Genomic DNA, 13886 nt, shown 5'->3' on the forward strand with positions numbered 1-13886 from the left:
GTAATAAAATCAGAATCATTCACACTTACGTTTCGGTGCTGCCCTGTAGTTATTATTTGTTATCAAAGTTTTAATCAGGTGAAAATTATCTTTCACTTGCCCCTTCACAAAATCCACTTGTCCCGAATAAGCGGACAAGCGTTCATTTCGAGCCTCAACGCTGTGGGTGGAAACGTGCAGATTAAGGGGCGTTAATATTATAATAAGATCCCCTTCCTACTTCACGACGGGAGCAAAAATCTGAGCGGCACATTTTTTCACAAGCTTGCAGAGAAAAAATTACTGGGTTGTCCTTTTTCACGTTTTCTGGGTTGGTAGATGCACCAGAGACCCGATTATAGCGCTTAAACATGGAAAAAGTCAGATTTTAATGATACAGTGCCTTGCGAAATTATTCATACCCCTTCATTTTTTCACATTTTATGTTGCTGCCTTATGTTAAACTACTTTAAAATACTTTTTTTCCCACATCAATCTACACTCCCTACTCCATAATGGCAAAGCAAAAAATAGGTTTTTAACATTTGTGCAAATTCATTAAAAATAAAAAACTGAAAAGATCCCGTTGCATAAGTATTCATACCCTTTTCTGGGACACTCGAAATTTAGCTCAGGAGCATTCATATTGCTTCTAGATAAAGTTAAACTGTGGCAAATTCATTTGAATGAGTATGATTTAGAAAGGCACACACCTCTCAGAAAAGGTCTAACAGCTGAAAATGCATATCAGAGCAAAAACCAAGCCCTGAGGTCAAGATAACTGCCTGTAGAGCTCAGTGATAGACTTGCGTTAAGGCAATGATCTAGAGAAGAGTTCAGGAAAAAAAACTGCTGCATTGAAGGTTCACAGAAGCATGTAGCCTCCATTATCCACAATGGAAGACGATTGGAACAACTAGGACTCTAGAAAATGTCTGTTGCCCCGTCCAATCTGACAGAGCTTGAGAGGTGAAAAGGTGAGGCAAAGAATGGCAGATAATTGCCAAATGCAGATGTGCAAAGCTTGTCACATTATACCCAAAAAGACTTAAGGCTGTGTACTGAGTTAAGGGAATGAATACTTATGCAATGTACTTATTTCAGTGTTTTATTTTTAATAAATTTGTAAAATTTGCAAATCTGGTTTTTGCTTTGTCATTATTATGGTGCATGGAGTGTAAATTGATGTGGGGAAAAACTAATTTAAAGCAGTTTAACATAATGCTGCAACAAAACAAAATGTGAAAAAAATGAAGGGGTATAAATACGTTTGCAAGGCACTGTATGTTCCCCTTAACAAATGACCACTTTTCACTTATCTCTTCTGATCTTTTAAATCTAGACCGTTAAGAGAGGTTATAATGAGGTAATCCTGTTGCCTTAAAACAATTTTGAACATGGTGGATGTTTGGCAGGTCGGAATAAACATTGCAAAAATTACCGTTTGAGCATGAGTGCATGAAAACGCTTGTTTACTTGCAGCTGTGTGCATTTCTGTAGCCCTAACAACCTGAACTGTTATGGACGGATCATTATACAAGAATTCTGATTTTTACAGACCTTTATTTTTAATGAATGCTGTACACTTCTGCATGGAAGGCGTTAATCTCTGCGCTGAGCTTGTATGTGAGATCATGACGCTTCTCAGATGATTGCTGTTATGAAACTAATCAGATGATTGCTGCGGTGAGTCAGCTGGGTGGGGCAGCGTGTTTCTCAAAGCTCCTGCAACAAATCAGGCTTGGTTTGGGTACAAGGAATGAGATGACGTTAGAGTAATCCAGCATCTTTGTACACTGTTTGTGATTATCATTAAACACTAGATCGATTTCAGCAGTTGGATCATTTGCTCGAATGACCTGCTGTGCTCTCCGTGTTTGTTGGTGTTTTCTGTCCTTAACAATTCATCTCAACTGTTGAAAGTGTGTCAAAAGGTTTTTAAAGTGGGATTTGTTTATTGATTGGCCAAATAGCATTACTTTGATATTTTGCTCTAGTTCTGCATTACACCCTTGCAATAGTTGCAAAATATACATTTAGTAACAACAACAACAACAACAACAACATAATAATGATAATAGTAGTAATAATAATAAAAAATAATTATAATAGTAAATGTATTATTGTTATTATTATTGTTATTGTAATTATATAGTTAATATTATAATTCTTTGATTTTATTAATATAATAGCAATAGCAATACTACTCATAATGCATGTACTATTAAAATAATTTATTTTATATTATTATATATTTAATATTTATTATTTACTACTACTAATAATAATGAAATATATTTTAATTAATTATAATTATGATTTTACTATAATAATAATAATAATAATAATGTATTTACTATTATTATTATTTTTAATATAATTGTTTATTTTTATGCAATAATAATAATAATTATTATTAGTTTATTATAATTATTTTATCTCAAATTAATAATAATGTTATGATTTAATTACTTAATAATATTAATACATTTACTATTGTAATTATTTAATATTATTATCACTATTATTATTATTATTATTATTATTATTATTATATTTAATATATATATATTTTATGTAATAATATTTTTTTCTAAAATTAATTATAATCGTTATTTTTTTATATAATTTATATTAATGTAATAATACTAATAATAATGTATGTACTACTATAATTGTTTATTTTTTATTATTGTGTATTTAATATTATTATTTTTTATTTATTATTAGTATTTACTTTTGTGTATGAATAATAATAATTATAATTATGATTTTATTAATATAATAATAATAATAATAATAATAATAATATATTTACTATACAATTATTTAATAGTTTTATTATAAATAATTATAATAGCACATTATTATTATTAACATTGCATTTTTATGTAACAATAATAATAATAATAATAATAATAATAATACATTTACTGTTATAATAATAATAATTATTATTATATTTAATATTATAATTATTTACTTTTATATAATAATAAAAATAATAAAACTGTTACAATGGTTATAATTCTATTAATATAATAAAATTGCTTCAATTTTTTTATTTTATAGTATTATTTTTATTGAATTAATCATAACTTATATGAATAGTATTGCATAAATAATAATAATAATAATAATAATTTATATTTCTCTTTTAATTGTTATTGTTATTATTCGTAGTTGTAGTCTAGAAAAATAAATAGAATATAAATAATTTTTTAATATTTTATTTTAGCGGATAAAATAAACAAATAAATATTTTTCTTTCATAAATTGGACTGCACACTATCATGCTTTGATATTGCTAGAGTAAAATGTCTTTTTCCTGGCACAAACTTGATCTCAGATTTCAAACAATCTGTCATCACAATTTAATCAGCATTTTATTCTGTTCTTTGATCCTGAACACCTGTAAATGAAACCTGAGCTCAGCCTTATTGCCCCATTCATGCTAAAACTGAAACCAAATTCAATATAAAAGGATTAAAAATAAAATTCTTCACCTGCTTTTCTAAATGTGTGCCACCCAAACTCACTGGCCTCCTTCTAATGGGGATTAAATGATTGGCTGTGCGTTTCCGAAGGCTTCTCAGATCCTTGAATTCCAAGAGCAGCTGGAAAGCTTTGTGTCTCGAAAGGATTTTCCACACTTTCAGTATGCAATGTGTCAAGCGTAAATGACGTGGTGTTCTCTGAAGCCTGTTGGAGTCAATGAATAAGAAACCACATTGGACATGATCCTTATTGTTTCTTTCATACTTTGTGGTTGAAAGCGGGAAGGGTTTATGCAGAAAAGAAAATTTTGTCATTATTTACACATTATCTACAGCAAACCGGTCTGCTTTTCCTTGGAATACTAAAGGAAATTTGTTGGGAAGAAAGGCAGGCACAATTTCTTTTGAATTTCTCAGATTGTATTGCTGTTGTCACGAACACTTAAAAAACAATCAAGTGAAAAACCGTTAGAGCTCATTTCCTTGACGTGCATTGGAAACCCCTGCAGCAAAACATCATTTATGCAAATCCTAAATGCTTGCGTTGTTAACTTTGACATTTGCAAACTCCCCACAGTGGAGTCACATGTTTCCTGAGGCTTTGACTCAACAAAATATAATGGAAAAGATCTTTCACAGCTTCAGATGCGTGTGTCCTAATGCAAAAGTTCACCCAAAAATGACATTTTTATCATTTTTATTTCTTCTGACGCACAAAATGAGCAAAGCAACTAATATGTACTACTTCTGCTTTTCCATGTTTTCCAGCAAGCCCATGATGGACCTGCTGGTCATGCTTTGTGCGAAGTACCACCTGAACCCGTCCGGCCACACTATAGAGCTCATCACCACCAACAGGAACCATGTGAAGTTCAAACCCAACGCCCCCATCGGAGCCCTAGAGGCTGAGAAGATCCTGCTGAAACCGAAAGGCATGGAGGACAAAAATAAAAAGACAGGACCACAGATGCCTGAGGTATTCTAATGTACAGTTCACTTAAATATGAAGACAACACAGTTCAAGTGACAAGTCAAGTCATGTTTATTTATATAACGCTTTATGCAACAGATTGTTTCAAAGCAGCTTCACAGTAATAAACAGGACAATAACAGTGTTAATGTAAAAACAATAAAAAAAATAATAATAATAGTAAAAATATCTTGCATAGTACACATACTATATACATCAGCACTAGTAAAATCAAATTAATAATAAATAATATATAATAAATACGAAAAGCATTACAGAATATACAAAAATAAATTATTGTGCACAGAAAATATACTTTATATTTTAGCAATAGTAAAAATATTATTATTATTATTATCATTATTATTATTAGTGGTGGTGGTAGTAGTAGTATTGTTTTTAAAGAAACAAATAAATATTAAAATATTTACTAAAAAATACAAAAATAAATGTATTATGCACAGTTCACATACTATATATTTTAACAATAGTAAAAATTGTAGTAGTAGTGGTATTGTTATGTTAAGAAATAAATTAAAACGATATATTTACAGATTATATATTTACAGAAAATACAAAAATGTTATTTAAATAAATGAATAAATATAAAAAATATTTACCAAAAATACAAAAATAAAATTATCATGCACAGTACATATACTATATATTTTAACAATAGTAAAAACATTATTATTATTATTAGTAGTAGTAGTAGTAGTAGTAGTAGTAGTAGCTGCAGGACTACTACTACTACTACTAGGAGTAGTAGTATTGTTATTTAAATAAATGAATAAATATTAAAAACATACTTTATATTTTAACAATAGTAAAATCATTAATATTATTATTAGTAGTAGTAGTAGTAGTAGTAACAACAGTAGTAGTATTGTTTTTAAAAGAAATTAATACATCTAAAAATATTTACAGAAAGTAAAAAAATAAAATAATTGTGCACAGTACATATACTATATACTTCAACAGTAGTAAAATTATTATTATTAATAGTAGTAGTATTGTTATTTAAATAAATGTATACATATAAAAATATATAACGAAAATACAAAAATAAAATTATTGTGCACAGTACACATACTATAAATTTTAACAATAGTAAAAACATGATTATTATTATTATTGTTATTATTATTGTTATTATTATTATTATTAGTAGTAGTAGTAGTAGTATTGTCATTTAAATAAATGTGTAAATATAAAAAATATTTATCGAAAATACAAAAATAAAATTATTGTGCACAGTACACATACTATATATTTTAATAGTAAAAACATTATGATGATTATTATTATTATTATTATTATTATTATTATTATTATTAGTAGTAGTAGTATTGTTGTTATTCAAATAAATGAATAAATATTAAAAATATTTACCTAAAATACTAAAATAAAATGATAATGCACAGTACACATACTTTATATTTTAACAATAGTAAAATCATTAATATTATTAGTAGTAGTAAGTAGTAGTAGTAGTAACAGTAGTAGTATTGTTTTTTAAAGAAATTAATACATCTAAAAATATTTATAGAAAGTTAAAAAATAAAATAATTGTGCACAGTACATATACTATATACTTCAACAGTAGTACAATTATTATTATTATTAATAGTAGTAGTATTGTTATTTAAAGAAATTAATAAATAAAAATATTTACAGATAATACAAAAATAAAATTATTGTGCATAGTACACATACTATAAATGTTAACAATAGTAAAAACATTATTATTAGTAGTAGTAGTATTGTCATTTAAATTAATGTATAAATATAAAAAATATTTATCGAAAATACAAAAATAAAATTATTGTGCACAGTACACATGCTATATATTTTAATAGTAAAAACATTATGATTATTATTATTATTAGTAGTAGTAGTAGTATTGTTGTTATTCACAGAAAAACATATTTACCAATAATACAAAATAAAATGATCATGCACAGTACACATACTTTATATTTTAACAATAGTAAAATCATTAATATTATTATTATTAGTAGTAGTAGTAGTAGTAGTAGTAGTAGTAGTAGTAGTAGTATTTAAATAAATGTATACATATAAAAATATATAACAAAAATACAAAAATAAAATTATTGTGCACAGTACACACTATATATTTTAACAATAGTAAAAACATTATGATTATAATTATTATTATTAGTAGTAGTAGTAGTATTGTTGTTATTCAAAGAAATGAATAAATATAAAACATTTACCAATAATACAAAATAAAATTATTGTGCACAGTACACATACTATACATTTTAACAATAGTAAAACATTATAATTATTGTTATTATTTCTAGTAGTATTAGTAGTAGTAGTATTGTTGTTATTTAAAGAAATTAATAAATATAAAAAATATTTACCAATAATACTAAAATAAAATGGTTGTGCACAGTACATATACTATACATTTTAACAATAGTAAAAACATGATTATTTTTATTTTTAGTAGTAGTAGTATTGTTATTTAAATAAATGTATAAATAAATACAAAAATAAAATTATTGTGCACAGTACACATACTATACATTTTAACAATAGTAAAAACATGATTATTTTTATTTTTAGTAGTAGTAGTATTGTTATTTAAATAAATGTATAAATAAATACAAAAATAAAATTATTGTGCACAGTACACATACTATACATTTTAACAATAGTAAAAACATTTTTAAATAAAGAAATTAATGTTATTATATATTTACAGAAAATACCAGCATAAAATTTGCATATTGTGCACTCTATATACTATATGCATCAGTAAAAATATTGTATTAGTATGTTATTCTGAACTAGAAACCTTTATTTAGAAGTTAAATATGACCCATTTGGGTGCTGACATTAACCTGAAAAGTTCTGTAAATCTTAAAAAAGTGTTCATTTCATAGTCATATTTGTTCACTTAGTCATGAGTAAAGACAGATCTGTTCCACACCCTGTGAGATGAGCCTGAACTATATCTAGATGACTCAAAGCAGCGGAGCATGGCTGTACCATAATAACAATCCGTATTATAGCGAATAAAAAACAGTATCACATTACATCAAAATAAAAAGCATAACTGCACATAACAGCTCTCTTCCAAAAGTGCCCTGCCATCTACTGTCAAATAGGGCTGCATCCTAATGAAGTGACTGATTTGTAATACAAAAACTGTGCATTTTACAAATAGTGCTTCTTGTGTGAAGTGCACTGGAGATTTGACCAGCGGATTATTTATAATTTCTTATTTTAGGTATTTATTTATATATTTTTAATATAACTTTATTTTATTTTATTTTTGGGCTGTAAATTATTAATAAATAGTGTTATTTTAGTATTATATGTAATAGTTTTTAAAATTAGCTAATAAATTAAATTAGTATTTTTTAATTATATATTTTATTTTTATTTAAATTTCAGTAAATTTTTAGTTTAGTAATTAGTATTCTTATGTGCCTTTGTCATTTTTATTGTATTACTATATTACTAATATTGCTATTTAGGTTTCATTAATTTTTTAATTTCAGTTTTATTTTTAGTGCACAATTAGTTTTATTTATTTATATATAGTTAGTAATTTTAGTTCTTCAACTACAATTTTGGCATAAGATAACATGATATTCTAACAAGCAGAAAAATGCACAGCAGATAATATTGTTTAGAAAAAATGGATACGTATTATTTTCATATTATAAAATATGTTATATTAGATATTTATTTATATACTCTTAATATTAGATAATTAAATTGAACTTTTGTTTTATTTTTGGGCAGTAAATTAGTTAAACTAAGTGTTATTTTAGTATTATATGTAATAGTTTTTAAAAAGTTTATAAAATTAGCTAATAAAATAAAATACATTTTAAAATGCACAGCAGCATTGTTTAAAGAAATGGATACATATTGTTTTCATATTATAAAATATTTATTAATATTTTAGATATTTATTTTTGTATGATTTTAATATTGGATAATTCAGTTTAACTTTTTTATTTTGGCATTCAATTATTTATTTAAAATATATTTTTGTGCTCATTACACATACTAAATACTTCAGCAATGGTTAAATTATTATTATTGTTATTAGTTAAAAAATTAATAAATAAATAAATGTTTTTTTTTGCCAAAAATACCCAAAATATTTTTATGCACAATACACATAATATATATTTCAGCAATAGTAAAATTATTGTTATTATTATTTAAAGAAATAAAAAAAAAATATTTGCCAAAAATACAAAAAAAATATATTTTTGTGCTCAGTACACATACTAAATACTTCAGCAATGGTTAAATTATTATTATTGTTATTAGTTAAAGAAATTAATAAATAAATACATGTTTTTTTTTTGTTGCCAAAAATACCCAAAATATTTTTATGCACAATACACATAATAAATACTTCAGCAATGGTTAAATTATTATTATTGTTATTATCATTATTTAGAGAAATTAATAAATATGAAGAAATACAGAAAATTAAAAACTAAAATCATGCACAGTACCCATAATATATATTTCAGCAATAGTTAAATTATTATTATTGTTATTATTTAAAGAATTTAATAAATATTTACAGAAAAAAAAATATTTGTCAAAAATACAAAAAAAAAAATATTTTTGTGCTCAGTACACATACTAAATACTTCAGCAATGGTTAAATTAATATTATTGTTATTATTTAAAGAAATTAATAAATAAATGGTTTTTTTTTTGCCAAAAATACCCAAACTATTTTTATGCACAGTACACATAATAAATACTTCAGCAATGGTTAAATTGTTATTATTGTTATTAGTTAAAGAAATTAATAAATAAATACATGTTTTTTTTTTTTTGCCAAAAATACCCAAAATATTTTTATGCACAATACACATAATAAATACTTCAGCAATGGTTAAATTATTATTATTGTTATTATCATTATTTAAAGAAATTAATAAATATGAAGAAATACAGAAAATTAAAAATTAAAATCATGCACAGTACCCATAATATATATTTCAGCAATAGTTAAATTATTATTATTGTTATTATTTAAAGAATTTAATAAATATTTACAGAAAATAAAAATATTTGCCAAAAATACAAAAAAAAATATTTTTGTGCTCAGTACACATACTAAATACTTCAGCAATGGTTAAATTAATATTATTGTTATTATTTAAAGAAATTAATAAATAATTTTTTTTTTTTTGCCAAAAATACCCAAACTATTTTTATGCACAGTACACATAATAAATACTTCAGCAATGGTTAAATTGTTATTATTGTTATTATCATTATTTAAAGAAATTAATAAATATGAAAAAATACAGAAAATTCCAAACTAAAAGCATGCACAGTACACATACTACATATTTCATTATTATTTAAAGAAAATTAATAAATAAAAGCAAAATATTTAGCAAAAATATGTTGTGCACAGCACACATACATACTATATACTTTAGCAATAATTAAATTATTATTATTGTTATTGTAAAAAAGAAAATCATAAATATGAATAAATATTTAAAGAAAATTCACGAATAAAATTATTGTGCACAGTACACATGCTATGTACTTCAGTAATAGTAAAAATGTTTTATTATTATCATTATTATTATTTAGAAAAATTTATTTTAATATTCATTTAATATATTTACAGAAAATACAAGCATTTATTTTAATATATTTACAGAAAATTTGCATATTGTGCACACTACACACTATGTACTTTAGCATTAGTAAAATTTTGTATTGGTATGTTATTCTGAACTAGAGACAGTAAATATAATAAATTCTAAATTTATTTTTCGTTATTATTATGTATTATACATTTAATTTAATTTGAAATGTATTTATTAATTAATTAATTAATTTATTAATTTCAGCTTTATGTGAATTAACAATTTTTTAATTAATTAATTAATTTATTTATTTATTTATTTTGATAACCCTGGTTAAAACTTGAAGTGCATTCTGGGATTGTCGTCTTCACTAAGAATGTTTGCGATGGAAAATGAGTTGTCATAGAGGACAGCATAATCAGTGATCCCTCAAAATGCTCCCTACATAGGTATCTCACTAGTTTTTGAATCATAACAACATACAATCTTGCCGTACTCTTTACCTTCTTTCTCTCGTCTCTTTCAGGCAACCGTACGATTAATAATCAACTACAAGAAAACCCAGAAAACCATTCTCAGGGTGAGTCCCCGGGTTCCTCTACGAGAACTGCTTCCGGCGATCTGCGAAAAATGTGAATTCGACTTGCAGACCACAGTTTTGTTACAAAACGTCCAGTCAGAAGACACTTTGGACCTGAGCGGCTCCCTCAATGACTTTGGCCTGAGGGAAGTGTATGCCAGAGACACCAAAGGTCAGAACCCACTGTGTGTTTATGCTAAGTACATTAAAATGACTCATATGAAATCATGCAGGACCGGTTTTCATAAGGTCACATTGAGACACTCTGCAAAACATTTTCCTTATACTGTACGCTTGGGTTTGTGATTTTTCCTGCAGTTATTAGCCCTGTGAGTCCTATTAGTCCAGTAAGTCTGCCTCCATCTCCAACTCGCTCAGGTAAGTGATGTTTAATATATCACATTTTCCATTTTATATTAAAAAATCTGCCTTTTTTTTTGCACAATTTGATATAACTTATACATGCAACTAAATAATAATAATAATAATAGTGACTTTTAAATAAATAAACTTTCAAATAAATAAATACAATTATATAATAATAATAATAATTATTATTATTATCAATAGATTTTTAATTAATTAATAAATTTATTTATTTTAAAGTAATTAGAGAAATAGTCAGCTTTTTTTGCACAATTTATACAATTTATACATTTAAACTTATACATGCAACTAAATAATAATAGTGACTTTCAAAAAAAATGTAAAAATACAATTAATAACAATAATAATAATAAGTATGATTGTTATTGTTGATTGTTTTTTAATTAATTTATTTTATTTTAAAGTTATGTCATTATTAGAAAAATAATAATAATAATAATCAGCTTTTTTGCACAATTTGATAACTTATACATGTAACTAAATAATAATATTAAAAATAATAGTGAATTTCAAATAAATATACTTTCAAATATATAAATACAATTAATAATAAGAATTATTATTATTATTGTTTTTTTTATTAATTAATTAATTTATTTTAAAGTTATGTCATTGTTAGACAAATAATCTGCTTTTTTTGCAAAATTTGATATAACTTATAACATATAAATAATAATAATAGTGAATTTCAAATAATTAAACTTTCAAATAAATAAATACAATAATAATAATAATAATAATAATAATTATTATTATTATTACTTGTTTTTTAATTAATTAATTATTTATATTATTATTAATTAATTGTTTTATTGTTAAAAGTTGTCATTACTTACTATCCTTTGACATTTGTTTTTCAACGTAAAAAGGAATTATTCCTTAATGTTGTTAATTGACTTTCAAATAAATAAATACAATTAATAACAATTAATAATAATAATAATAATTGTATTAATTAATTATTAATTTTAAAGTTATGTCATTATTGGAAAAATAATGAACTTTTTTGCACAATTTGATATAACTTATACATGTAACTAAATAATAATAATAGTGACTTATAAATAAACTTTCAAATAAATACATATAAATACAAATACAAATAATAACAATAACAATAATAATAATTATTATTATTATTATTAATTGTTTTTTAATTTTTCTCTTTATTTTTTATTTATATTGTTTAGAAAATGAATCAGCTTTTTTGCACAATTTGATAACTTATACATGTAACTAAATAATAATAATAGTGACTTTTTTAAAATTAATAAATTTTAAAGTTGTCATTGTTAGAAAAATAATCAGCTTTTTTGCAGTTTGATATATTATTATTTTTAATTGTTCTTTAATTAAATAATTTATTTTAAAGTTATGTAATTATTATAAAAATATTAATCTTTTTTTGCACAAACTTATTTAACTTATACATGTAATTAAATAATAAATGAGACTTTCAAATAAATAAACTTTTAAATAAATAAATTAATTAATACAATTAATAATAATAATAATTATTATTATTCAAGTTTTATCATTATTTACTTTCACGTCATTTTTTACCCTAAAACAGAATTATTCCGTAATATATTCTTAATTTTTGCATGAACTTTCTTTAAATAAGAAATTAAAGGATGTCTAATTAAGCTAAACTAACTAAACTCTATTGAATCACAGAAATATTTTATCACGGGAAGGAGAAAATCCAGAAGGAGAAAGATAAGAGGCGATTCAGCTTATTTCGGAAAGGAAGTAGAAAGCTATCCGAACAGGTGAGTTATGAAATCCAATATCTCTATAACAAAGAACGATAGCATGCTTTGAGATTTCTGGTGATGTTAGGATAAGGTGAAAGGCATGTGTGTGTTTTCTTTTCTTTGTAAACATTCCCTGCTCATATTTGTTTTATGCAAATGTTTAAAGACTTTGCTTACTCGTGATTGGCTCTCCGGAGGCTCAGTTTGAGAGTGTGCTGATTTGTGATTGGCTGTCTGTCGTTAAAGTCTATGACCGTGAGTGCACCGGCATCTCCAGTGCACAGGAAGCAGAGACCTGTCAGCATGAGTTCCTTCAGCGCGCATTCGTCCATTACATACGATTCCAACACCATGCCCTCCGACATGCCAAAGAAAAGACGAGCCCCGTTGCCGCCGAGCATGATGTCTCAGAGCATGCCTACCGACCTCCTGGCTCATGACCACATGCATCCTGATGGAAATCAGGTATGTAGCGCTCCTCTGGGATTCAGTTAATATTTACTAACTTGCCACCAACATGCACTGGAGTCCAGAAGTCTGAGAGCACAGTAAAGTCTAGAAGTTTTTGGATTTTTTAGAAAGCAAAGAATAGTGTTTTGCATAAAGTGAGAAAGGATTTTGCACTATTCCTAAGTTACTGTTTAAATACACTGATGTTCTTCAGCATGTTCAGGTTTTTTTTTTTTTTTTGAGTCAAAATGGTGGAAGCTTATGTACAGTCGTCCACGAATATGAAGCTGATTTATTACATAATAGAAATTATTCATTTGCTCAGTAGCATTTTATGTCAACAAAGAATGTTTATTTTATTTTATTTCATTTTATATTTTTATATTTTATTTTAACATTAAATTAATTTTGAAAAAATAGACAAACTATACTTTGTTCCTTATAAAAATCTGTTGATTTATTTAATTTTTTTTATTTATTTTTTAATATAAAACCAACTAAAGAAAATAGAATAAATGCAATGACATTCAGACATTAAGTGTGGTTTAAGTTTTTAAACATGATTTGGTACCACTGTAAATGAGCCTTCATTATTTTATTTTATTTATTCATTTATTTAGTTATTTTCATTCATTTATTTATTTA

The 13886-nt window shown here is 24.7% G+C and overlaps 1 protein-coding gene across 4 annotated transcripts in view; it reads left to right on the forward strand.

Annotated features, from left to right (window-relative positions):
• Positions 1-13886, forward strand: part of cobll1b (cordon-bleu WH2 repeat protein-like 1b) — a 97220-nt gene that overhangs the window by 59089 nt on the left and 24245 nt on the right. For all 4 annotated transcript variants that reach the window (XM_073845794.1, XM_073845792.1, XM_073845793.1 and 1 more), the window contains 5 exons: positions 4245-4452; positions 10594-10819; positions 10966-11025; positions 12712-12806; positions 13038-13256. In XM_073845794.1, coding sequence (XP_073701895.1) covers positions 4245-4452; positions 10594-10819; positions 10966-11025; positions 12712-12806; positions 13038-13256 — 808 coding nt within the window. The remainder of the gene's footprint in view (positions 1-4244; positions 4453-10593; positions 10820-10965; positions 11026-12711; positions 12807-13037; positions 13257-13886) is intronic.

The sequence above is a fragment of the Garra rufa genome, chromosome 8 (genome assembly GCF_049309525.1).
Source record: "Garra rufa chromosome 8, GarRuf1.0, whole genome shotgun sequence".
Taxonomy (NCBI): Eukaryota; Metazoa; Chordata; class Actinopteri; order Cypriniformes; family Cyprinidae; genus Garra; species Garra rufa.